General features: G+C 41.9%; 1 protein-coding gene across 1 annotated transcript in view; it reads right to left on the reverse strand.

Annotated features, from left to right (window-relative positions):
• Positions 1–25,957, reverse strand: part of loxhd1a (lipoxygenase homology PLAT domains 1a) — a 34,616-nt gene that overhangs the window by 7,771 nt on the left and 888 nt on the right. Inside the window, exons 3-36 of the mRNA XM_030065869.1 lie at positions 22,772–22,886; positions 20,799–20,879; positions 19,902–20,086; positions 19,383–19,481; positions 19,078–19,226; positions 18,385–18,508; positions 17,954–18,204; positions 17,739–17,874; positions 16,683–16,843; positions 16,436–16,522; positions 15,869–16,004; positions 15,594–15,748; positions 15,296–15,456; positions 12,609–12,685; positions 12,311–12,507; positions 11,946–12,138; positions 11,329–11,489; positions 11,076–11,204; positions 10,877–10,991; positions 10,534–10,685; positions 10,286–10,419; positions 8,999–9,156; positions 8,708–8,812; positions 8,484–8,612; positions 8,204–8,365; positions 7,918–8,099; positions 6,926–7,042; positions 6,382–6,544; positions 5,938–6,092; positions 5,551–5,760; positions 4,090–4,213; positions 3,723–3,931; positions 2,692–2,819; positions 1,653–1,770 (exon numbers count right to left, since the gene is read on the reverse strand). Of these exons, the coding sequence (XP_029921729.1) occupies positions 1,653–1,770; positions 2,692–2,819; positions 3,723–3,931; positions 4,090–4,213; positions 5,551–5,760; positions 5,938–6,092; positions 6,382–6,544; positions 6,926–7,042; positions 7,918–8,099; positions 8,204–8,365; positions 8,484–8,612; positions 8,708–8,812; positions 8,999–9,156; positions 10,286–10,419; positions 10,534–10,685; positions 10,877–10,991; positions 11,076–11,204; positions 11,329–11,489; positions 11,946–12,138; positions 12,311–12,507; positions 12,609–12,685; positions 15,296–15,456; positions 15,594–15,748; positions 15,869–16,004; positions 16,436–16,522; positions 16,683–16,843; positions 17,739–17,874; positions 17,954–18,204; positions 18,385–18,508; positions 19,078–19,226; positions 19,383–19,481; positions 19,902–20,086; positions 20,799–20,879; positions 22,772–22,886 (4,958 nt within the window). The remainder of the gene's footprint in view (positions 1–1,652; positions 1,771–2,691; positions 2,820–3,722; positions 3,932–4,089; positions 4,214–5,550; positions 5,761–5,937; positions 6,093–6,381; positions 6,545–6,925; positions 7,043–7,917; positions 8,100–8,203; positions 8,366–8,483; positions 8,613–8,707; positions 8,813–8,998; positions 9,157–10,285; positions 10,420–10,533; positions 10,686–10,876; positions 10,992–11,075; positions 11,205–11,328; positions 11,490–11,945; positions 12,139–12,310; positions 12,508–12,608; positions 12,686–15,295; positions 15,457–15,593; positions 15,749–15,868; positions 16,005–16,435; positions 16,523–16,682; positions 16,844–17,738; positions 17,875–17,953; positions 18,205–18,384; positions 18,509–19,077; positions 19,227–19,382; positions 19,482–19,901; positions 20,087–20,798; positions 20,880–22,771; positions 22,887–25,957) is intronic.

Here is a 25,957-nt window from a genome sequence, read left to right on the forward strand (position 1 = left end):
TTTATCAGCAGAAAGCTTCATTTTGGGCCGATACCGATATTTAATTTTAAAGCCAATATCGGCCAATACATATGATGTGCCACTATTATCATGCATCCCCACAAGTAACTGAAGGTATCTAAAATCAGGTTAACTTATAAGGAATATATATGGATCCATTCTTGACATACTTCTGCAATCCATACATTAACGCTGTATATAAATGAGTGCTGTGCATACTGTGTTACACAAAATGAACACTTATGTATTATGTGCATAAACATCTGCCTTTGCCAAGGTGTCTGATCACTTGTCATGGGTGGCATTTCATTATATTCAAGGAAAGATTTGGCTCAGGCAGCCATAACGGTATTAGCTCCCCACTCTGCATATTTATTTGGGCAGATTACTATGCTGGCGGGCCTCCCAGCTCACTGCTGTGTCCTTTTGAATACATAGACCCAGCAATCCATAAAGGGAGCACATCTGTTTGTGATGCTGCACACATACGGCTCTGTGCAGGGTCAAGTCAAGGAGACGTTCGCAGTGGCTGAGGCTGGGTATTGTTCCTGACTGCTCTCCCACTCTGCAGGAACGGTGCCTTTATCAGAAAAGACATTTGCATAGGAAATACGTTCCGTTTAATCAAAGTCGCTGGCCGGAGACATCAGGCTGAATTTGCGGGCTAATAATCATGCTGTCCTCACAGAGTGAACAGGGAAGTAACACACCAAGAAACAGTCAGCGTAATTAATTCAGCTGATTATATTACGGCCTATGTAAGCCTCCGTGTCATTAATTAGTCTGTCTGTCTGCAGCAACACACAGCGCTGCGCACCAACTGCAAATATGAAATGTCATTTAGAAAAAAAATGCAAAGGTGTTGCACAGCAGCGTTTGAATTGCAGAGGAAGAGGGATGTTTCTGTGTCCTCGGCTGAACAGCGCAGGGTACACACTGTGCTACAGCTCATTACTTAGACTGTGTGTGTGTGTGTGTGTGTGTGTGTGTGTGTGTGTGTAATGCCAGCATCAACACTGTGGTGACTAAAATGGGTCAATATGCTCACTCCAGGAACTCTGGGTCCTACTGTGTGTGTGTGTGTGTGTGTGTGTGTGTGTGTGTGTGTGTGTGTCTGTGTGTGTGTGTGTGTCTGTGTCTGTGTCTGTGTGGGTGGGTAGGTGGGTCGGTGGGTGGGTGAATCATTCTCCTGCAGGCAAGGATAGATGTGTTTGTGAGTGTGTATCTGTCTGTGTGATATAATAGACTGAATGATCCTGTGATCTGCAGCACACAGGGGCAGGATACACACACACACACACACACACACACACACACACAACAAACACAAACACAACACTGTGGCTGCTTTGTAGTATTGATTGTGGAATTACCGCTCTGCCTTTGATGTTGCTGGCTTCATGTTTTAGTGATGAAATCTGCTGCTTCGACTTCATAACCAATGAACAATTGGAAAGAGTGAAGGCAATCCAGGGCATGGAGCATGATTGGTTAGTTCTGAATGATTAAAACTGGTGACACATCTTTGTTTCGCTCTCATGTTTAGCATGAAAATATTTTCTGACAGTCTAGTGCCAGGTTGGTTAAAGCGTCCCAACCTAGATTTTATGCAATACAGAGCCAGGTAGGCCGTGCCTTTCGACTGAGCTGACCTTATCGAGAAACCAGTCGGGTCGGCTGCCAGACCCATCGATACGGAGCCTCATCTTCTTCAGCGGGGCAATGTCATCGATCTCTAAGCTGAACGTGTCCTCCTGACCTCGCTCAAACCTGGCACACACCACGCACACAGACACAGAGCTCACATTCTGCAGCATCATGAAAGGGTTAATCTTCACTCTGATTTATATTTCAGAGGTCAAAAGAAGGAATAACGTGAGTGGGTTGCAACCAGTAGTTGATTAATCAATGTTGCTAAATTCAATTGATTCATCATTCTGAGTCATTTTTAAAATTAAAACTTCCAAAGTCTCTGATTCCATCATCTTTAAGTCCTCTATGACAGTAACCTATATATTTTTGGGCTGTGGACTGTTGATTGGGACAAACAAGACATTTGAGGAAGTCACCTTGGGTTGTGGGAAATTATGATCAACATTTTTCACCATATTCTGACTTTTTATAGACTGGACAACTAATCGATTAATCAAGGAAGTAATCAACAGATTAATCAATAATGAGAATAACCTTTAGTTGCAGCATTAAATATATGACATAGAGCATATAGCATGTGTGTGAGAGAGAGAGAGGGAGAGAGAGAGGGAGAGAGGGAGACACTGCACATATGTTCCAAATAGTGCTGTTTCATTTATTATTGACTCTTTAAATTAAATTTTCTTAAAATAAATGAACAAAGCTGCCACTGATTGAGATATTTCACTTGGTTCCAATGCCAGTTTCAGGAATTGTGTTGAATTAAGCATCATATTTTTAATACTACTGGAAGGAGCTGCCATATTCTGCCTCGTCAGAAGATATTAATAAGTGAAGTGAAAACCCACTGGAAACAGGTGGGCATGTGTCACCTCACTGGCAGATTTTTTTTTCAGTTGTTCCAAGAATAACAGGATTTTCAGACCTAATATGAAAACTGAAGAGCTTGCTAGGATGGATAGCGTTTGCACAGAGAGACACAGAGAACGAGAGAGAGACAAAGAAACAGGCCTCAAGTGGCATGTGCGCGATGTCCACCTGTCCTCATTCTTCGGCAGCAGCATCTCCTCCGTGCTCCCGTTGGCCCCGAACACAGCCATGAAAATGTTTGTGTCTGTCCCTGCGTTCTGCACGTCGCCCGTCACCACCGTCACCTCGTAAATGATCTGACACCAGAGAGGGCACATCTTACTCATTTTCCGTACTATATTTGCTCAACGCGGCCATCTGCATCTCCCCAAATAACCGCCGACTGCTCAAGGTGTGAATTTGTCATGCAACTAGTGAACGTCGACACCGCAGGATGACGGTGATGCTGTTCGCTTCGTATAAGTAAAGCTGAAATGGCATTTTGAGGGCATCTTTCTGCTAAAATGTGATGCGTCTCCAGCTGAAATGGGTAGGATGGGTAGGAGTGAGTGTCGGATGTTAATCACTCAAAAGTGGCAAATGATGTAAATCAGCACAGTAGCAGTATTTGTTAGGATGTTTTATATGATGGATGGAGTAAAGGAGGGACTGTTTAAAAAGCTGTGACGGCATTATTGGTCGGGAAGGTGAAATAGCCAATAAAGTATATTTCTTCTGCATGTGTTGTTACATATGTGTATGGCATGGGAAAATGCGCTAACAAGATAAAAAACTGATTTTTTAAATTCCATTTTGACTGAAAGTGACTCACACTCACTGCTGTATGTGTTAATGATAGACCACAGTAATGCAATTATATTCTGTACTACATGGCTCACAGACTTACATACCTTCTGGGAGATGGAAATGACCTCTGCATCCAACACGTTGAACGCTCTAGCGGTCAGCCCATCTCCACGATCTTTGGCCAGCCAGCACTTGCAAGCAAAAACATATTTGACCCCTTTGGTTGGCACAGCAACAGCCAGCTCATCAACCAGCCAGCAACTGTCAGGAGTGGCCCCATCATGACCGAACTGCAGGGAGGAGAGACAATCACTTCAAGCTGTGCGAGTGTGTGCGTGTGTGTGTGTGTGTGTGTGCACTAGTGCGGATGCATGCGTGTGCCCGTTGAAGCTCTGACAGCTTCGGTCGCTCACCTCCACCTTTTTGATTTCCCCCACATCTGAACCGTGGGCCTCCAAGGTCTCCAGAGAGCCGGCCTCATAGCACTTCCTCCCATCAGGCAGCTCCAGCCACAGCCGCTCTGTCTGGGTGTGATTGGCCCCTATAATGATCACATACGCCCTGCTGGTGGTGCCGGCGTCCCGGTCCATTCCAGTAGAGATGGTGAAGTGGTATGGTATGACTGCGCAGGAAGGGCAGGGCACTTATTTATTCATGTGATTATGTAAAGCTGTCTGCGTTAGAATAGCACTAGTGATGAAATGCACCATCAGAGTGCTAGTAATGACTATATGTCAGACACATGATACTGATAACTAATTAATATTTGCTTTTTCTTACTGGGGAGCTCTTCTTCAATGTCCTTTTTCTTCTTGCTCTTTTTGTTCATGTTGCTGTCAACACTCTTCAGTGTCAGGGCGGGGTTCTTTTTACTGCTCAGACTCTCTCTCACCCCCTCATAGCCCTGAATGAACACAGCACAAACACTCTCACAGGCATGTTTGCATGGGCACAGACACAAACACGGGTAATTGCTGAGATCTTCAAAAAGAATTTTGCATTACTCATACGCAGAGTCTGTGTGTATTCAAGAGAGACTCTACAGACTGCTGTATAAAAATATTCAGCACAATGCCATTTCCTGCTGTTGCTTGCCTTCGGCCACCATGCATGTAACAAGGCGTTATGCTCTATATTTACATTTAAAGCTGGGATGTCGGTCACACAACACCAGTTACCAGTTACTGACTACAGCAGTATTGTAGTAAGCACAAAATATCAGACAAGCATAGAGAGATAATCTTTAGAGTCTGGTGTATATACTTAATTCCATCTGTATATTTCATTTCATATTCATTCATGTATATTTTTAATTTTTAGTCTTTATAGTCTTTATTGAATATATTTAGCCTTTATTCTATTTTATTTAACTTTATTATATGTTTCTACTGTTGCTGCTGGAACACCAGAATTTCCCTGGTTGGGATCAATAAAGTATATCTATCTATCTATCTTGGCTAGGTTTAGACAAATGAGCTGAGTAGCTGAATGCATATAGCCAGAGGCTTTATTTATTTATTTATTTATTTATTGGTTAACTTAACTGATATGTTAATTTCAGAACATTATTGTCTAAAACCAGCATTGCCTAATTTCATTAGAAAAAAAAATTACAATCATTTAAAGTCACATTGCCTGGCCCTGAAGGTGATATCTTCTGTTGGAACTGTTCACTGGTGAGCTGACATCTGCCGTAACTAAGATTATCTTATCCCGGAATGGATTATTGGACGTTCCCTATCTCTTCCATTGTTTCTTCAAAATTCAGGCAGGCATTAGACTCATCACTAATAGGTGCAAACAAGCTCTAATTATGGCTAATATGGCTAAAATCTTGCTTTATGTGGCTCTTTTAACTTTTTTAAGGTTCTGAACTAGCCAAGTGCAAATATTCCCAAATTCAGCTATTCATATGACTACATTTTTTTTCCTATTTTATTTGGACACTGATTGCTCAGATGGAGCTGGTGCCTAAGTGTGTACAACATATGACATAAAGTGATGGCTAATTGTTGAAAGACTTCAGAAGGATTTCAAAACAAAAAGGAATAAGATAAGAAATGTGCTAATGTAATGTATATGGACCCACTTTTTCTAGACATTAGAGAACAGACTGATAATGCCTCAACGCTGGAATGATTTGTGATTCTGTGAAATTCTCTTACTGACTCCTATTTATTGTCACTCACTGAGACTGAGGTGTCTCTGGCTGTGTGTCTACAAGGATTTGCTCCATGATACCTTGACATAGAAGACTCTCTCAATGCGTCCATCCTCCTTCTTCTTGGAGAGCCAGCGCTCACATAAGAAGAGGAAGACCTCTTCCGTATCCGAGTCGACCACCTCCACCTGGTCCAAGTACCAGTCGGGACTCAGCATACTGTTATCATGGCGAATTTTAATCTTGAAAACCACTCCTAGGTCAACTGCTTCCATGGAGAACCGATCCTCCTAAGGGGAAAAAGCAAATACCATGTAAAAAAGAAAAATCAACATCAACGAATATAGTTTAGTGTGTTAGGATGATTTCTCAATCCATACTCCATGGGACAGAGGAATCTTAGGGTACCAGAGGGGCAAAAAGGTACAAAATGATGGCAATATTTACAAATGTTAGTGCTTTCTTACAGATCCACGTTCAAACTTGTTGCTGTTGGTCTCAGACTTGCTCAGTTTCCTCTCTCCACTGTCACCCATGTCCCCATAGATGGTGATGAAGACATTGGCATCAGTGCCGCCACCATACACATCACCGGTTATTACTGTCACGATGTATGTGTGAGCTGAGGTGGAGAAGATGGTCACACACCAATACACACTGAATTAGTTTTAGGTAATTTGCAGCAAATAGTAAAAAAAACAGCGTGAAAATAGAGCAGTTTCCCATCACAGTTTGATGGCACTGCCATGGCAGACAGTCATTTGGGGTTGCTGATGGCCTGAAGGAAAAAATGTCTTGAGTTTCTAAAGGGATGCTCAGAAAAATGGGGGAAAAGGCAGCAAACAAAGCAGGGACGAATCCTGCTAATTTGTGTTGTGTGTATGTTTGTATCTGTATATTTGTGGACGTACTCTCCAGCGCATCGTCCACCTCGATTTCCGTGACCTTCAGGCTGCCGTCCCGTGCCAGTTTCTCGGTGATGATGTCGGAGGGCTGCAGCTCTCGCACTATTTCCCCGTCATCCTCTGACTTGGCTAGCCAGAGCTCACAAGGGAAAATTGTAGTCTCCGACCCCTAGAGAGAGTCACAGAACCAGTGCCTTGATGTGTGTATGTGTGTGTGTGTGTGTGTGTGTGTGTGTGTGTGTGTGATCAAATAAAACAGCCCCAGAATATCTTCATCTTTATCTGTGAAGAGAACATCTCCACCTACTGACCAAAACCAGTGTTGATTTGATGTCAGTAAGCATGACTAATAAGACTAATAAGATGAGGGTTGTCGTCATTAAACTGGACTTAATGTTAGGTCATCCTTCATCTAGAGTTTTGAATTTGACTTTTGAGTAAGGCAAAATAGCTTATTTTTATATTAGTATCAGAAGATCATTGGGTCAGTTTTGTGAATGTTTTGAAGTGGCGTGACGTGTTTGTTGTGACGGTGCGACCAAGCGTCTACCTTTCCCTTCCTCAGCAGACGTCTGATCTCCACTCTGTCCAGGTGCCAGCCTGGGTTGATCCCGCGGTTGTCGTGGGCGATGCGGATTTTCTCCATCACATCCCCGATATCCTCTAGCTGTGCAGAGAACATTATTAAATTGCTGATACATAATTAGAAAGATATTACATTAACGGAGTGATGTAGAAAAAACACTGAAAACAATGGCACACGAATTCAGCATATGTTAATACTTTCACTAATGCATGAATTCATGATGAGTGAAGTAAACATGAAACTTGTAAACATATAATCAAGTCATGACTTTGCTTGATGGGGCACATCCCTGTAACTCATCAGGCAGATGGATAGTGCCCGGTTGCAGAGGGCTAACAACTCAAGCACATGCCCTTTAATGCAAATGAATACATTGATTCACGGTATTAATTAACACCATTACTTCATAAGGGATCCGTATATTATAACAAAGACAACTAATAGTTAAGTCAGGTAGGAGTGTCATTAATTCTTGATCATTTAATCATCGGTATGGGCCATCATATTTAAACATATGCTTAATTTTATGGATCATTTTTGAAAAAGTCACTATATTAAAACCACAGTAATAGTATAATGGATATACTGTAGTTAGAATAGCAATAGATGAGGGTTTTATCCTAGATAAATGGAGATGAAAACAGGGGTTCAGTGGCATTGTCAGAGCACAAAGGGAAAGCACCTGGCTATATTTGATGATGACCCAGTAGTAGGTCTTGGCTGTCCTAGTTTCCAAAGCACTAATCCTTTTTTGTTTTGTTTTTTTCTCCTTTTGATAGTTACTGTAGAGACATAAAGGAAAAACAGAGGAGAGAGGGGGGATGACAGGCAGGAAATGGCCTGGGCTCTGATTCAAACCCAGGCCGCTGCAGTCAAGGCCTTGATAAGTGGTACACGCTCTACCGAATGAGCTACCGGGACGCCCCTCATCCTGCTTCCTTACAAACTTATTGTACCTCAACAATAAACATGTCCTCCGCTCCTCTCTTGAAAGACATCGTCCTCTCCCTTTTGTTGAGACACAGAGACTTCTGCTGGGTGCAGACGCCATCTTGCCCATACAGGACGATGAAGACATCTGCATCGGTACCGGCTCCGAACACGTCACTTGTAAAGGTCTTGATTTCATAAGGCACAACTACAACGTAAAAAAAAACCATCAGTCATTATGTGCTTTAAACTATAACTATTTCCAGCTGCTTTTATGTGTATTATGCAGATGGAAGGCTCTGTGTGCTTTACATGGAGTGTAAAACTCTGTCTGAAGAGGATTAGGGTACAGATCTCTGACAATGGCCCCATCATCCTCCCCTTTATCCAGCCAACGTCCGCAGGGGAAACACAATTTTATGCCTAGAGATGGAGCATCAATTTCCACATAGTCAAGAAACCAGCCTGCTGATCCTCCACCTGAAACGTTGGCACAAATTGCATCATTGTAGTCACAATGTTGTGTATTTGTACATGTATTGCGAGTAATTATGCATCATTTCTACTAAACAGCAAGTCTCTCTTATTGTACCAGAATTGTCATGTCCAATACGTAGCCTCTTTAGTGGTCCAATGTCCACAGCTTCCACAGTGAACTCATCAATCATACCGCGTTCAAACTTGTTCTTATGAGTCTTTGAGGCCTTCAGGTTTATTATACCTGGACACGCATGCATGACAAAATGATTAAGCATCTGTGAACATATCCACAGACACACACTGTAGTATTAATGCCTGAGTATTCTCAAATATTACCTGTGTCATCCTTGGTGCCATACAGGATAGTAAACACATTGGCGTCTGTGCCTGAGTACTTCCTGTCACCAGTTTTTATCCGTAATGTGTATGTTGTTGACATGGCTGTCATGGGAGCAAATCAAAAGAAATCTTAAGCATTGCTGTTGATTATTAATAGAACAGCCTCATTATACTTTTTGTGAGGCTGACTGGGTTCTTTGTCAAACTACACAGATGCGGCGTCGTTCAGAAGACAGTAAGACAAAAGTAAAGAGCAGCGCACAGATTTGACCACGGCGCTCAGTTCACCTTTCTGCTCCAGACCGAGCGTGGGTCCAGAGTTGCCCTCCTCCTCGTCATAATCATCACCCATTTTCATGAAGGCCTCGTCTACAGGAACCAGCTCCCTGGCAATCTCCCCATCATCCTCATCAACAGCCAGCCAGCGTTTACAAGGGAAGAAGTACCTAAAACAGCATTTAAAAAAAAAAAAAAAAGTGCTACTATGTATGGTCTAAAAATAATAATTGTATCAAGTGAAAGTCTCCCTACTTAGGACTGTGGGATTTATTACATCCTACAAGACCTTCAGAAACCAGCCATTTATCTTTAGACTAATCCCGGGTCCCTGAGGACAGCAGTTGTGCGCCTCGCCCAAAATATTTCTCTGTTCCATTTCAGGCCACAAAGTGGAGCTCTACAGACATATTATGTGCAGAGCTTGCAGAGTCTGTTGTGTAAGAGGATGCAGTCACTGGTTTTCTGACATCAGTGGCATTAATCGTAGGTCTAAAATGACTCAGCAGTGTGTAAATCATCTATGAAGCCTATGAATTGATTGATTGACTGATTTATTTTTCCATTTATATGCTATTATGATTTATTTATTATTTATTCATTTGTTCAAGGGGGACCAAAAACAGTTTAAAACATAAGGATTTAGGCTACAAGAGGTTTGATACACGGTGCAGAGATGTAGCTACGTAGCAATTTTCATCCCGAGTCCCTGAGCAGGTGAGCACAGGCGCAGCATAGATACAAAATAACATTTACATCTTGCGATCTGTTGCAAGTTTTCAGTTTAAAACAGCAAATTAGATGAAATGGGCATTAAATGAAATCCATTTGTCCATGCAGTATTTATGCAATGATTCACTTTTATGTGTGCAGGTCTGATTTACTTTTGACCAGCTTTTTAGCATGGCTGAAAAACTGTGGAAGTCTAAAGTCAGTGTGATATCAGATGGTTAAAATTTGCTAGAGTAAATTTTAACAAATGGGTCAGTTCTTTTTATGTTTTTTTTTTTTTTTTTTTTTTTTTTTTAATGTGAGAGTGAGGTCAAAAATTAATGCTATGTATTTAAATTCAGCAACATTTTTTTTTTTTTTTATCTTCACCCCTTTAGTCAGTACATTAGTTAGATGTTAATGTGGCTTGATGGAGAAGAACATGGCAACTGTTTTCTCAAGGTTTAAGGAAAAGCAGGAGTCAAACCGGCCAGCTACTCTGTCCATGGTAGCTGTTGATTGTAATGTTGTTTTCATTAATACAGTCTAAATTAAAACATTGTTGGATCATGGTGTCATGCGACTTACGTGGTCTCATCTTTGTTGTCTACAATCTCCACCCTTTCCAAAAACCAGGCAGCGCTGGCCCCACTGTTGTCATGCCGGACCCTTAGCTTCTTCAGAGCGCCCAGGTCCACTGCTGTGACGGTGAAAATGTCCTCCTGAGCAGTTATCACCAAATCAGGGACAAAGAGTCAAGCTGCGCCAGACTTCCCAGGCGAGTGCTCCAATTCACACTACATTAACGTATCCGCCGAGACAGCATTAAATCTCACCTGGCCTTTCTCAAATTTGTTAAGGTTGTTGGACCTCTTGAGGTGCCGGTCTCCGGTGTCGCCGATCTCGCCGTAGATGTTGATGTAAACATTGGCATCAGTTCCCGCCCCCCACATAGTCCCAGTGAATACATGAACCTCATACGAGTTCACTGTGAGGCAACCACAGTCAGACACTTCTCATCCACACTGCATATAATGAGTGAGCTTTTCATTTTGCAAATTATGGTGTCCCTCTTTACTCCAATTCTCTAATAAAACAATCATTATAAATGTTAAGAAAATTAAAACATTGCAAATAACAGTGGGCCACTACATGCAGGTGTCACTGTGCTCTACTCACTTTCCAGGTCTTCGACGCCTTCTTGCAGCAGCTCAACCACAATCTCCTGGTCTTCCTCATCACTGGCCAGCCAGCGACCACAAGGAAATTTGAAAGTCTCCACCACCTCCTTCAGCTCCTCAATGATCTCCACCTCTTCCTCCTTCTTCTTCTTTTTTTTATCCTTCTTCTTGTCTTTCTTGGTGTCCTCCTTCTTCACCTCAGTCCGCACCAAAGCCATGGTCAGACGCCTGATTTCCACCGTCTCCACAAACCAGCCGGCTCCTACGCCTGTGCCGTCATGGCCGATACGTATCTTGTAGATCTTACCAACATCCAGGGCCTCTATCTGGGTTAGGTATGAAACAGAAGCAGTCACCGGATTGGTTTGTCAATCATTCAGTTTATCACAAATTGCAACTGCCCTTCATTCACATAGCCTGATGTCTTTGCAAAGACGTATAAAGACAGACCTTGAAGATCTCGGTGGTTCCACGCTCAAAGTTGTTGGAGCGGGTCGCGAGAACAATAACCTCAGTTTTTCCATTATCTCCGTAGATCTGGCAGTAGACATTGGCATTGGTGCCACCGGAACGCACGTTCCCAGTGACTACTGTTACTTCGTAGTTGATCACTGTAAAAGAGGAGGCATCGCAGCACATTGGTTATGACAAGAGAAAGGATTATGGAGAACAGAACAGTACTCCACAACTCATCAGCAGCAGGTTTAGGTCACTTAGTGCAGGGGTTCTTTTTCATGTTCCAGACCCTCCATGGTGACTTTCATTAAGGCACACACCTCCATTTGTAGTGATTTTACCTTTGGGATCCTGATATGAGAAGATATTTTGGTATGTTGCGAGTCTTCAATTGTGTAGATGAATACTAACAAATAAATTCAAAATGGTGAGATTTGGACATCATATTAAAACAACCATTCATACTTTTCCCCTCATGGACCCTACTTTGAAAACCACTGACTTGGTGGAAAACAAAGGATGGGCTCATTTGGTTTGTATTGTGTGCCGTTATTATATTTCCAAGTGTTGAACTCTAAGTATACTTAATAATGCTGTCTTTTGTTACCAACATTGTTCAATGTCCAAGATCTCGCTAGGATAGATCTCCACTTCCACTTTTCCGTCAGCCTCGTCTTTACAGAGCCAGCGGTGGCTTGGGAACATGTACTGCTTCCCATGGACCGGCACAGAGATCTGCACGCTGGCCAGGTACCATCCAGCATTCAGGCCCTCATTGGTGTGGCCAATCAGGAGACGTTTGATCTAAAAACATGGCGGAAATTGATACAATAAAATAAGGAATCACAAATGACTGTCTTAGCCAAAGAAAAATCAAAGATCACAATCTGAAGGCATAATGCCACCGTTGAAATATCAAGCAAAATGACATTGTGTGAGTCTCATAAACTGTGAGTGTATCTGTATAAGGACATGCCTGTCCAACATCAAAAGTTTCAATGGTAAAGATGTCAATGCGTCCCGTCTCAAAGTAGCTCCTGAGGTTGTTGTCTGAGACCACCAGCAGGATCTTGTTGGTATCGCCTTTCTCCCCATACAGTTTGACAAACACTTTGGAGTCAGAGCTGGCCCCGTTTATACTGCCCGTTGTTATCGTAACGTGGTAGCTGATATCTGAGAATAGATAAAAATTTCATGAAAGTCATTGGCAAAAGTAGGAATAAAAATGTTGCCTTCTTCTAGCGAACTCTATTTTCTATTCTTTGCACACTCACTAAAGAGACGCAGGCCTTCTCCAGCTTGAACTAACTCACGGACAATCTGTCCATCGTCTTCATTACGATCCAACCACCTGCGGAAAAACACACAGGATGTAGGTGGATTCATAACTGTGAAATTACTCACCTGTACATGAAATGTGCTGATCTCTCCACTGATCTTTCCAAAAAACCTATTATGAATCCTCATGCAGAAAATAGGTCATTGCAGCAGGCAGAGTAAACAATTCAGCAAGGAAAAGACAAATAGCATATAGACAGAATCGGAATCAGAATCAGAATCAGAAATACTTCATTGAGGGGAAATTGAGTCAGTTGCAAATAGAAAAGGAAAATAAAAAATGTAAAAAATATGTACATTAGGCTAAGTAAAAATATGTGTATTAATCTTGTAATAACAAAATATACAGAAAATAAGACAAATGAGAATATGTAAAAGTATACCTATATTCACCAAATATACACTGAGGTATTGTATTATTGAATTGAAAAGACAATAAGTATGTAATTATACACTACCAGTCAAAAGTTTGGACACAGCTTCTCATTCAATGTTTTTTCTTTATTTTTTACTACTTTCTACATTGTAGATACATACTGAAGACATCAAATATATGAAGCAAGATATATGGAATTATGTAGCAAAGAAAAAATGTTAAATAACTAAATATGTTTTATATTTTAGATATTCCTCAAAGTAGCCACCCTTTGCTTTGTTGACAGCGCTGCAAACCCTTGGCCTTCTCTCAGTGAGCTTCATGATGTAGTCACCTGAAATGGTTTTCACTTCACAGGTGTGCCTTATCAGGGTTAATTAGTGGAATTTCTTGCTTTATCAATGGGGTTGGGACCATCAGTTGTGTTGTGCAGAAGTCAGGTTACTACACAGCCGACAGCCCTATTGGACAACTGTTAAAATTCATATTATGGCAAGAACCAATCAGCTAACTAAAGAAAAACGACAGTCTATCAGTACATTAAGAACTGAAGGTCAGTCAGGCCGCAAAATTGCTAAAACTTTGAATGTGTCCCCAAGTGCAGTCGCAAAAACCATCAAGCACTACGACGAAACTGGCACACATGAGGACCGACCCAGGAAAGGAAGACCAGTTCATCCAAGTCACCAGCCTCAGAAATCGCAAGTTAACAGCAGCTCAGATCAGAGACCAGATAAATGCCACACAGAGTTCTAATGGCAGACACATCTCTACATCAGCTGTGCAGAGGAGACTGCGCCAATCAGGCCTTCATGGTCAAATAGCTGCTAAGAAACCACTGCTAAGGAAAAGCAACAAGCAGAAGAGATTTCTTTAGGCCAAGACACACAAGGAATGGACATTAGACCAGTGGAAATCTGTGCTTTGGTCTGATGAGTCCAAATTTGAGGTCTTTGGTTCCACCCATCATGTCTTTGTGCGACGCAGAAAAGTTGAACAGATGGTCTCTACATGCATGGTTCCTGCAGTGAAGCATGGAGGAGGAGGTGTGATGGTGTGGGGGTGCTTTGCTGGTAACACAGTTAGCGATTTATTCAAAGTAGTGACATGCCATCCCATCCAGTTTGAGTTTAGTTGGACCATCATTTATTTTTCAACAGGACAGTGACCCCAAACACACCTCCAGGCTGTGTAAGGGCTATTTGACCAAGAAGGAGAGTGATGGAGTGCTGCGGCAGATGACCTGGCCTCCACAGTCACCTGACCTAAACCCAATCCAGATGGTTTGGGATGAGATGGACCGCAGAGTGACGGCACAAGGGCCAACAAGTGCTTAGCATCTTTGGGAACTCCTTCAAAACTGCTGGAAAACGATTTCAGGTGACTACCTCATGAAGCTCATCAAGAAAATGCCAAGAGTGCAAAGCAGTAATCAAAGCAAACGGTGGCTATTTTGAAGAAACTAGAATATAAAACATGTTTTGAGTTATTTCACACTTTTTTGTTTACTACATAATTCCATATGTGTTCATTCATAGTTCTGATGCCTTCAGTGAGAATCTACAATGTAAATAGTCATGGAAATAAAGAAAAAACATTGAATAAGAAGGTGTGTCCAGACTTTTGACTGGTAGTGTATGTGTTCTAAACAAATCAAATAAATCATAAATCAATAAAGGCATTGATAAATGTACACTTGTGTTCATTTATGTTCTATCTATGTGACATTAAATAGTTTTGTTTTTTTTTTCTACAGTAATCTGCCAGACCTTTCCCTTTAAACAGCAGACACAGGAAGAGTATCCTACCTAACCCTAACCCTCCCACCAGAGGTAATACGGCACCTCAGCCTTGTGGTTTATCTCCAGTTACTGGAGAAGAGCGAGCTGGCCGGTAACAATGCATTTAGTCCCCATTTGTAATGGCAAGCTGGTTGATCAGCTGGCTAACTACTTAAACACATGCCACTGGAGAACTAGTGACACTGGGTGTGGTCAGCTTACTAATGAGCCTCTGGGGCTACTGGGGCAAAGTTTGTCCAGTTTATAAAATAGAGACAGGTGTTCAGTAGGCCTGAGTGTCACTTATTATTTTTGTTGTTATGAAGAAACACATGTTATGTATGATTTTTGTACTCTGAACAAAATAATTGTGATAGTTGTGGTGTGTAGTATGTGATTATTTATCATTTAAGAGTCATTAATATGAGCAGTAGCACAGTATTTTACGTGTAATGTCATGTCTTACCTGTCGCAGGGGAACTCAATGGCCATAGTCTCTGGTTGTCCCTCTTCCCTGATTAGCACCTTGTCTAGGTACCAACCACAGCCTCCACCCCGGCCGTCATGACCCACCCGGACCCGACGCACCTGGCCCAAGGACACGGCCTCAACCAGAAACTCATCATGCTAAAAGGAACAGAGAGCAAAAAGTTAGTTAGTTAGTCACACTGGTGGTGTATTAGGACCCATTTGCTGAAACAACATTTCAATTACATGAACTTGTCACTCCATAGATATTATGTTTTTATGAATAAGGAACTCACATTGCCCTTTTCAAACTTGTTGACAGTGTTTTGGCTCATGAACATGAGTCTCTCCCCTGTGTCACCAAGGTCACCGATGATATTGAGGTAGACGCTGGCATCTGTGCCACTGCCACTGACATTGCCAGTGCAGATGGTGACCCGGTACTTTACCACTGAGAGGAATGAAAGCAGGACACCTGTAACATGGGACGATCTTAAAAGCAGATTGCGCAGTTTGAGGGGTATGACTGTGTGTGTGCATTGCTACCATTCCAGGCCTGCATGGGTCTTACAGGGCAGTGGCTCACTGACGAGCGCCCCAGTAGCTGGCAACTCTCTGACGATCTCTTGGTCATCTTCATTGATGTCCAGCCATCGGCCACATGCGAAGGAATACTTCTCCTTTGTCAGTGAGTTCATCAAAGTCACCTGGAGAAAGTCCCACCCATCAAGCATCATTTCTTCATTTCCATTTGTCTTCTATATGATCTAGCTATGAGGCTGGCGATAACATAAAGAGTGTATAAGACTGATATACAGCAATGACGTTAACATCTGGTTTTGACTGATACTGTGAAACACCAAAATGACTTTTGTTTGGGTTAAATAGCAAATCACGCTCAGAGCCAAAGCCGTATACAGAGATGCACAAAGGCTGTGTGGAAATACTAGGTTGGTAACAGGATTCTGTGGAAGCTGACCATTGAGGAAAGGCTGTTACCACTGCAACCTGAGACACTGAGATTGATTGCAAGATTAGAGCCTAATTCAGTATCTTCAAGTTATCAGAGGGATAAACTGTTCAGCACAACAGAATTAAGGGATTACACTGATAGATCAAACAGAGCAAAGGATCTCACCCTCCCTAAATGCCAGCCAGAAAATGGATGTCTCTTCTCGTGCCAAACACGCACTTTCCGCAGTTTTCCTAGGTCCGGCAATTCAATCTACAATGAATCCAAAAATGAAAAATCACATTAAACACATGGGGAAAAATGTTTCCTCGCACACAGAAACAGATAAAGTATCATTGACTGTAACTTATGTAAGTGTGAGAGCGACCATATGGGTAAATGCATTCAGTTCAGTACCTGATCCAGCACTTACCATGAATTTGTCAAGCTGGCCCTGTTCAAAACTGTCTGATTTGCTGTCCATTTTTATCTCGTCAGATTTGCCCTTCTCCCCGTAGATCTGCAGGAACACCTGGGCGTCTGTTCCTGCCCCCTTCACTTCTGATGTCCAAACCCACAGAGACCATGGGATCTCTGGAGTGAAGATAAAAAGGTCGATTTGACACTGAGCTGTCTGAGTCTCTGTTTCACATGTCTTTTAAATGCTGTGTTCTCTAACTATACCTATATTCTGATAGGTCTAATCTTTATTAGTCTTCAGACACAGTGCCCAGCAGACCTCATTATAAACTGTCTGCATTCTGAGAGGTTCTGAGATACTGAGCCTCAAAGTTTTCACATCCCACATAGCAAAACTGATACGTAGGACAATTCTCTCTTAATAAAAACTCCAAAAATGTATAAAACTTAAAATAACACCTCACATAGTGTTAAGAAGTTGTCACAAAATAAGAATATGTGAATAACACAATCTGACAAAAATGTCAGATGGAACCTTACAATACCAAGGTTACAAAGTGTTTATGATCATGCATGTTAAGTGATTGACTGAAAACATAAGTCATATTTATAATGCCAATGTCAAAGTGTAAGCAGGTTACAAAGACATTTTTTTTTTTGATGAATTATAAAAGAAGATGAAAGATAACTCTCTCAAGTGTAACAATTCCTTACAAATATTATTAATCCGTTATTGCATGTCTTTGAAAGCCTCAGGTTAAGTGACTTATCAGCCATTGAATAATACTATTTCTTAACAACTTATGCGCTGCATTTACTGCCTCAAAGTAAAGTGTAAATTTGTAAGAAAAGTGTCAGCTGTTTATTTGCCCCTACAAACACAAACACACTCAACAAACACTGCAACCCAAGGCTCAGTTTCTTCTGTAGCCACTGATGGAATCACTGAGTGTTGAGGCGCTGGTATAAACCCAAGAGATGCCAATGTAATTTAATAACCTGCTGTATTGTATTGTTTTTTTGAGTGATATACTGTTTGTTGAATGTTAGTTTGAACAAGGCTACCTACTCTTATGTTTCTCCTGCCGTAGAGAAATCATCTCAAACAGCTCCCTCTCTATCAGTCCGTCCCCCTCGTCCTCATCCAGCCACTTCCCGCATGGAAACGTCTGCTCGATGCCCGTGAATGGGCAGTACACAGTCACCTGGAAGGGAGGTGTGTGTGCTTAAGATGCAGCGACACTTTCAAAAACCACTCCGTAACGCAGATCAAAAGGGTAATACCTTCTCACAGTACCATCCGGCGCCAACGGCCCCATTGTCGTGCCCAATGGTGACCCTGCTGAGGGGGCTGAGCAGTTCACAGATCTCCACGTTGAAGATATCGATGTTTGCACGCTCAAAAGTGCCGCCTTCCAGGAAGATCTTCCCGCTGTTTTTCAAGCCCTTGGCGCTGTGCATTACTATGTGTATCTTAGAGTTGGTGCCCGCACCCCTAATATTGCCGGTCATCACTTGGACATTGTACACGATTGCTATGGAAATAAAGAAATATAGGTGATAAATCCCTACTCTCATTGAATTGTAATGGAATGAAGCATAATCATACCTATGGGAGCATGCATAAATTAATAATTCTTCATGTTGGGGCAGTATATCAATGATATGTGATCATCGAATATCTGTATTGGTAGTGAAGTGTGTATTGTGTTCACCCATAGGTTGCACTGCTCCCACCATCACATCTTGCTGTATTTTGCCATCACCGTCATCCAAGTTAAACCAGCGATAGGCTGGGAACTCATACACCTCCTTATTCCCCAGGTCATCGATCACCACCTGTAAAAAAGGAGCTCAACTTATTCTGGGCTTTATTTTCAGTGAACCTGAACTCAAGTGAAGTTATATGTGCACACAAGTATCTCCCTTTTTCTCAGTAACAACTATCAAGACAGGAACATAACATGCACCATATTAAAGAACGATAGCAGTGGTTTTGAATGTTTGGCCCCTGTACAGCAGTTTCTGCACATTTTACACTGCAAGAAGATCTGTCAGTTTTCACATTTGAATTTTTGGTTGAAACATTTCTCTTGGGACTATTTGCCTTCGAAGAGACCATATCACTCCATCACATTTCATCAAAACAAAACAGTGCTTCTGCTTTAAGGAAAACGGATGTGGAGGACTTTATTTGAAGTCTCTGAATATTCATTTTCATATCGTAGCGGGATGAATCGAAACCAATGGCTGGATAAAAGGGAGGAAAAGTGATATCAGCTTTCTAAAAATGCAACCGCTTGCTTTGGGAAAAGATCAGCAGAAATGTGAAGTATATCCATGTTGCTGATATTTTGCTAAACATGCAGATTCACTGGCATGGTCCTTTAAAGCATATTGGAGCATACCTTATCCAGACACCACCCAGCTGAGGAACCTCGGTTGTTGTGGCCAATGGTGATTTTCTTCAGCTTTCCCAGATTGGGCGCATCTAATGTAAATTTGTCCTCCATTGCGCGCTCAAAGTTGTCTTTGTCACTGGCCAGTTTTCTCTCTCCTTTCATAGAGCATAAGGCGTTATGGTGCAGGGATAAAACACAGTGAATTCACAATGAGAGTGACCTACATGTGTGCTACAGTTATTAATGAATAGATTAAAACTCATAGCTCAGTGCTGGCTAAATAAAACAGTTAAGCTGTAAAACAATGTCACCTGTGTCGCCGTTCTCTCCAAAGATAGTCAGGTAGACGTCAGCATCCGTCCCACTGCCCTTCACATCCGCAGTGAACACACTCACTATGTATTTATTCACTGAAAAACACACAGGAGAAAACAACAAAATGAGGATGATTTATTTCCACATGCAGCATGCCAAGAAAGCCAGCAGTAAACAGCATTGCTAATGACAGCTGCCATTATCTTTTCACAGAGGCAAAGCCAATTTACTGCCTGGACAAGTTATGTAATTAACTGTACTCTATAATCATTAACAAACAGACTTTTTTGCTATCGCTAGATGGTGTTCTGTAGCCCAGGTTAAATATTCAGAGCATTTCACTCCTATGGAACTTGTTTCAAACACCAAACATTAGGAAGATCTGAGTTATGGGACTCTGTGGACGAGCTGTTGGGAATTTATTCTGGCATGCGCAGCGCTATTCAGTCATTATTTTCTTTTGTCCTCTTTGAACTATGTGAGTTTTGTGTTCTGCTTGTCCCAGGGTAACCCACATCTTTGGACGTCCATGAGACTGGGGGTGCTCAGCAGGTCCCGGACAGACTGCTTGTCACCCTCCTCCTGACTCAGCCAGCTGTTGCAGGAAAAAAAGAAGCGCTGGTGGGGCCGGTGCATGTCGGTCACTTCCACTCTGTCCAAGAACCAGCTGGGGTTCATCCCCGTGCTGTCCTGCTCGATTCTGGGGATTCAAAGGTCACGGTGTAATGTGAATCCATGCAGCAGGCCATTGTAGAAGAGCTTTTCACACCACACGCACGCCTACCCGTTGTGCTGCAGCACTGAGTTCATTTCTGTAGCAGCGAACAGCACTACAACAGCTGTGTTGAAACAAGATTGCACCAGTATTTGCCTGCAGTCATTATGGTCCAGAGATACCGATACTTGTCATGCAAATGAGGTTGGCTATTGTTCTCTTTATTATTATCTTATTAGCTTATCTTAAGTTCTGGCCGTTTCTTTTTTAGGATGTGTGAAGCAGAGTTGTTCTTCTGTGTGTACATTGCATAACATGTAACATGCAGCCACAGTTTAAAAACATTTTGGAAGGTTAGGTTATGTTCTTAATGAGTGTTAGATATTGCACACAAAGATCTCTTTCTTTCTCTTTCTGGCTTTGCAGAGTGAATTATACCGGTTGAGTAACATGTTGCATCCTGGCTGTCACCATATTTGGAGGTTATCATACTTAAGTATCTGCTTAGTAGATCTGAGATGTCTGAGATGGCATTCAGTTTACTGCACTGGGATATTTAAAGGAATATAAATTGTCAAGAATGAAGCAAATGATTTCAGTGTTTATATACAGGCTAAGGTTTATGGTATGTGGGATCAAAAAAGCACTCTGAAATTTTACATGATCTATGTTTTTTCATGCGTTCATCATACACTACCTTAGCTTCTTCAAGGGTCCCACGTTGTATGTTTTGATACGGAAAACATCGGTCTTACTCCTCGCAAATGCTGTCCGGGTTCTGTAATTTGAGGAAACACAGACCATGTCAGAAACGGGAAGGAAAATGACTTGCGAGTGCGTGCGTGCGTGCTTGAGAGGGAAGGAGACAGCGATTGTTTACGAGACAGACAGCGAGATTGTGATGGGTAAAGAGATACAGTGCTGATAAAGGCAACAAACAGAGCAGGAACTCAACTCTAAAGCAGTAAATTGCATCTCCTGACTGATCCGGCTTACAGACCTTGGTGGTCTCATGGCCTATAATGTGAAACTGGAACCTTCTGGGGCCTGGCCACTTCAATGCTCCTTCTCCTCATGTTCTTCTACCCCTCACAGAGACATACTGGGTCAGTGTGGAAGCCGGCCTCCTCTGCCAGCCACAGCGAATCAGACACCCTCCTTTCCATCAATAGAGAATACCTGCCTTTGTCTCTGACCCACATCTCAATCTATTCTCCCCTGCCTGCAATAATGGCCAATATTCAATCTGCTGACAATGCCCAGGCAGCACGCCTAATTAAGGTGCAATGAGCATATAAAATAAAGTTGCCAAGAGTGAAAGACTGTCCAGCACACATGAATGCATGCCCTCATTCTCTGCCTGCAGATAAAATAACCACTGAGAGAATGACGAGGAGACACTTATCAAGAGAAACCAAACCCCATGCAAACTTTGGAATTCATGCAATTTGAATTTGTGGTTAATTACATTGGATATCCAAAGAGTTGCATTTTTAATCTGTCCCGATTGCTCCACCTGGCAAAAATGCGAGGAGCCTTATAGCAACCCTCACTTACCTGTATTATGATGTTAACATTTCTCTGATCATTCCACAATACAGGCAGGACCTAATATATATCGGAGTAAGGTGAAACTCCTTGGTGATGCTGCTGCTGCTCAGTGTGTTGGGAGTTACAGTGACACATCAACATGCCTACACTGTATTTCATAAGCTGTATAACATTATGGTCACACAGCAAATACATTGAATACACGGTGGCATGTTGAAGCGATGAACGAGACCACCACGAGGTATGGGTGACATGGTTCATTGTGGGTCACAATAAGTGTGCACTTATACACTGCACAGGTAACCCTATCTGCCAATTAGCGTGTGCATAGATAAGGGGACCCTGCTGCTGTCCTGATAAGATCCCGAGAGAGTCATTTGATCATCGACAGAAATGACATCGTGGTCTTCTTTCATTTGTCTTTGAATGGAAAAGAAGACCGGCCATGTCACTTAGTTCCTCCTTACTCCAGATATTCTGTGTCCGATTCTTTACACGACTGTATCGAGAAGAGATTCCTGCACCTCAGTCTTACATCCTGTATAAACATGCTCGTCTTCACCGGAGTTTTAAAGAATCCAGAAGTTGTGATGTAGATTATATAAAAATTGATTGAAGAGATTATTAGTTGGCAGTTGGATTTCTTCATAATTCACAGGTTGCATTTCTGAGGACATGACACAGTTTTCTCTGACTCTTTTTTTAGGTCAGTGTTTAACAGGAATTCTCTCTCATACAGTACCAAATGTAGAGTACAACCCAAACACAGGGACAGAGTCATAAACATCCTTTAGGAGAATGATCAGAAAATACCTCTTGTCTGTGCTGAAGGATCAGAGAAGAATAGAAAAGATTAATGGTTAATAACTGATATGGAGAGAGGGTTGTTATTGCCTTGAACTTGCTTCCCTAACTAAACATGTTATTTCCTATGTAATGAAATCTGACTGATTCATAGTTTAAGTTAGTTTAACCAATACATAGTATATGTCCAAAAAATCAGAGTGAGTCATTGAAATCTTATTTTTTTACAGACCTGGCTGAATCACTGTAGGTCTTAAAACAGCATATTCTTTAAAACATTTACTAATTCCATGTTAAAGAAGCTTTTAAACTCACTTGCTGCCCAACTGCATCTTGGGAGTGACGCCAAAGTCTCCAAACAGGGAAACAAACACGTTAGCATCTGTGCCTGCTCCCTTGACATCGCTAGTGACAGTGACCACCTCATACACTGAGAGAGATGAAGACAGAGAGACAAAGAGACAAATGACAAACAGACACAGAGAAACAAAGATGAAAATGAGTGCCAGCTGTGCAAAGCAATCCCACTATGAGAGGAGACGAGGGGAAACTATGAACAACAGGCACTTAGAAATAATATTCTGGAGAGAAACAAAACACAAACTCGGTGATATTCACAGACAGTGTCCAGTGATCTAAAAAACATTGTGCTGGCATCGGTGCAATTAGGCAGCATTATGTTTCCTTCCATACATGTGTGCCAGGGAACTCGATGCGGCGAATCTGCAGTGAATCCATGCCTGGTGTCACATCAGCCAAGCCTCTCTCACATTTCAGAAATGTATTTGTGTCTCTCCGTCTGACCGCCACGATAATCTGACATGGAGAGGAGTGGCATGAAAACGCAGCAGTCTGCACATCTGCCTGTGTTTGCATCATGTTATGTGTCGGTGTAGCGGTGAGGGACACACACGTGGGGTCCCTGAATACGGGCTCGATTAGTCGATGCTGTGCGCTTACATACATGTGTACAATCGAGAATGTGTAAATGTGTGTGAGAGATTAAGCACAGTATGAAGTTTCATCTTGTCATTTGTCAGTTTTGGGGCTAAATAATTCCATTATGCTTTAACAAATGTTACCTGGTGTCATTTTCCAGGCTCTGAGCTCTAACTCTCCCAGCAGCAGGTCACTTGCACACATATCTTCCTATCTTTGTACTTGAATGAATTCCTTACTGTGTTCAGGTATTGTGTCCACAGCATAAAATTACACCATATGTGGAAAGTAACTTACTAAAATCTAACTAAAGTGCTTTAATTTTTGTATGTGTGCACATTGATAGTAATCCTGTGTTTCAAAGTACTCTTCAAAGTCTGCATTTTCACTTTTACTGGCGTTTTTGATGTTGCTTTGACTTGCTTTAGATCGTCTTAGACATGAAAGTAGTAAGTATGATGAAATCTGTTGTTTACCATCAAAATGTCATTCTGACCTTCCACGGATGATACTCAAATTTGTTGTGATGAGTTCAGTGCCAGCTCTGTATTTGAAAATCTCTCATCATCTTATTTGAAACCCTCTCATTTTTGGAGAGGATTTTAAAACATATATAAAATTTTAATGATTCTCACACGTGGCATAACATGCACTCACTATACTACTAAGCTGCTCTTATCAGTTTTCTAAACAAGTAATGTTACTCCAACTTGAGTAAAATTTAACTGAAGCGGCGGTACATCTAGATGAGCAAAGCATTTCAACGCCCCTTTTACCGTACAGTTACAGTTACAGTTAATTAATTAATTCCAATTAATAATTAACTATCGATTAGACTTACAACATTAAATCTTTAGCAGCAGCTTACGCAAGTCACTGACTATTGCCTGTGAGTCAGTACCTTGGTTATACAGTGGTAGCTGAGTTTCTATAGGTGAATCTAACCCATGCAAAGAGGCTATGGTAAACCCATACATGCATGGTTATATAACCCCCACACCATAGTAAATATTGCATGCACAAGCGAGAAAACACTTTGTAAGACTTTAGATCAATTCTCCTGAGGCGACCTTCAACACAGATAAACAACTGAGGATAAAGGGATTTTCTAATCTAAATACTGTAAAGCTCTGTTTTAATGGCTGCGGATTTTAAAGATGATTAAGGAGATGCTCCGGTTGATGTGGGAGTCCGTTCTCCTCCGGGAGAAAAAGAGTGTACTAGGCCATCAAGGCAGTCCTGGTAACAGAATGACAGGAGCAGGCAGAAGAGGTTAAGTGCAATCGTTACTGATAGCGGCACACATGCATGCATATGTATAAGAAGGGTACCGGCAGAGTTAGAAGACACAGACAAATGACCATGAAATGTCGAGGGCAACGTAGGAAAGCAGAGGCAGATAAAGATAAAGTGCAGTTTGAGAAAACTAGATCAGACAGAGACACGGAGACCTAATTAACAGTGAGCGGACCTATTAAACCTGATTAAATAGAAGGAGAGACACCTGATAAAATCAGACAGACAGTGGCCTGGTAAAACTGAGCCTTGATAAACCTCTTGGTCAAATAGAGACTTCTGGAGCAGCACCAGTGACCCAGGAGAGTGGGGCACAGCGCGGCTCGTGTGCCAGCTAGCCACTCCAGGGCAAACAGTGAGGTAACTGAGACAAAGGCTAAATGATGATACCATCACCTACCCAGTCTGCCTAATGACCAGAAAACAGGAGCATGCATTAAATCAACTAAGTTACTTCGACTGTTGATATTGTTGTGCGGTAATACACAATGTACCACAAAAATGGTAGTAAAAAAAAAAAAAAAAAAAAAAAGAAGGGCGAATGGCACTGTGGAAGGTCTGAATAACACTGAAGTCATTTCACAGGATGCTGAAACTACTTTCACTGTTTGTTTGTTTGTTTGTTTTTTGTGGGAATAAATGGAAAACGAACATAAGATCTTAAAATATCTCTTTCCAAAACCTGTGGATACAGTTGACCCCTGCCCCTTCCAGGGGCAAATCCACAGTACATCACATACGCTGTAATATTTTTGTATATGTAAATCTAATGCTGGGGACACTGAATCAGAAACTAGGAAATGCACTACCCAATAAAACTGAAACTATTCAAATTATTCTATTATTTTCAGTTCTATTAAAGTCTAATTTTTTTTAGTCATCCGGTTCAGTGGTTTCTCAACCCGACTGGCTTGTGGCCCCTTCAAACGAAATGATGCCTACTTGCGGTCCTCTGTCATGTGTTGCATATGCAGACCAGTCAACAATGATTTTCCCTACATCAAGTGGACTCCCATTTCATACAGAAATTGTCATGAATATGAATTTGTACATTTGAAACATTTTGTTCCTGTCCTTTAAGTCATTTCAGTTTACCTTGTGGCCCCTGATCTACTCTGTTCCCCGGCAGCTGCCCTGGCTGCCAGCCCTGCCCCTGGCCCCGGTGCTGCTCTCGGTCTCTGGGACTGCACCCAGCACCTGTCTACCCCGAGTCTCTGTTCGCCTCCGTTCATGTGTAACATAACTGAGCTTTCACCCAGGAACAAT

Source organism: Myripristis murdjan, chromosome 12, assembly GCF_902150065.1.
Source record: "Myripristis murdjan chromosome 12, fMyrMur1.1, whole genome shotgun sequence".
In the NCBI taxonomy this organism is placed as follows: Eukaryota; Metazoa; Chordata; class Actinopteri; order Holocentriformes; family Holocentridae; genus Myripristis; species Myripristis murdjan.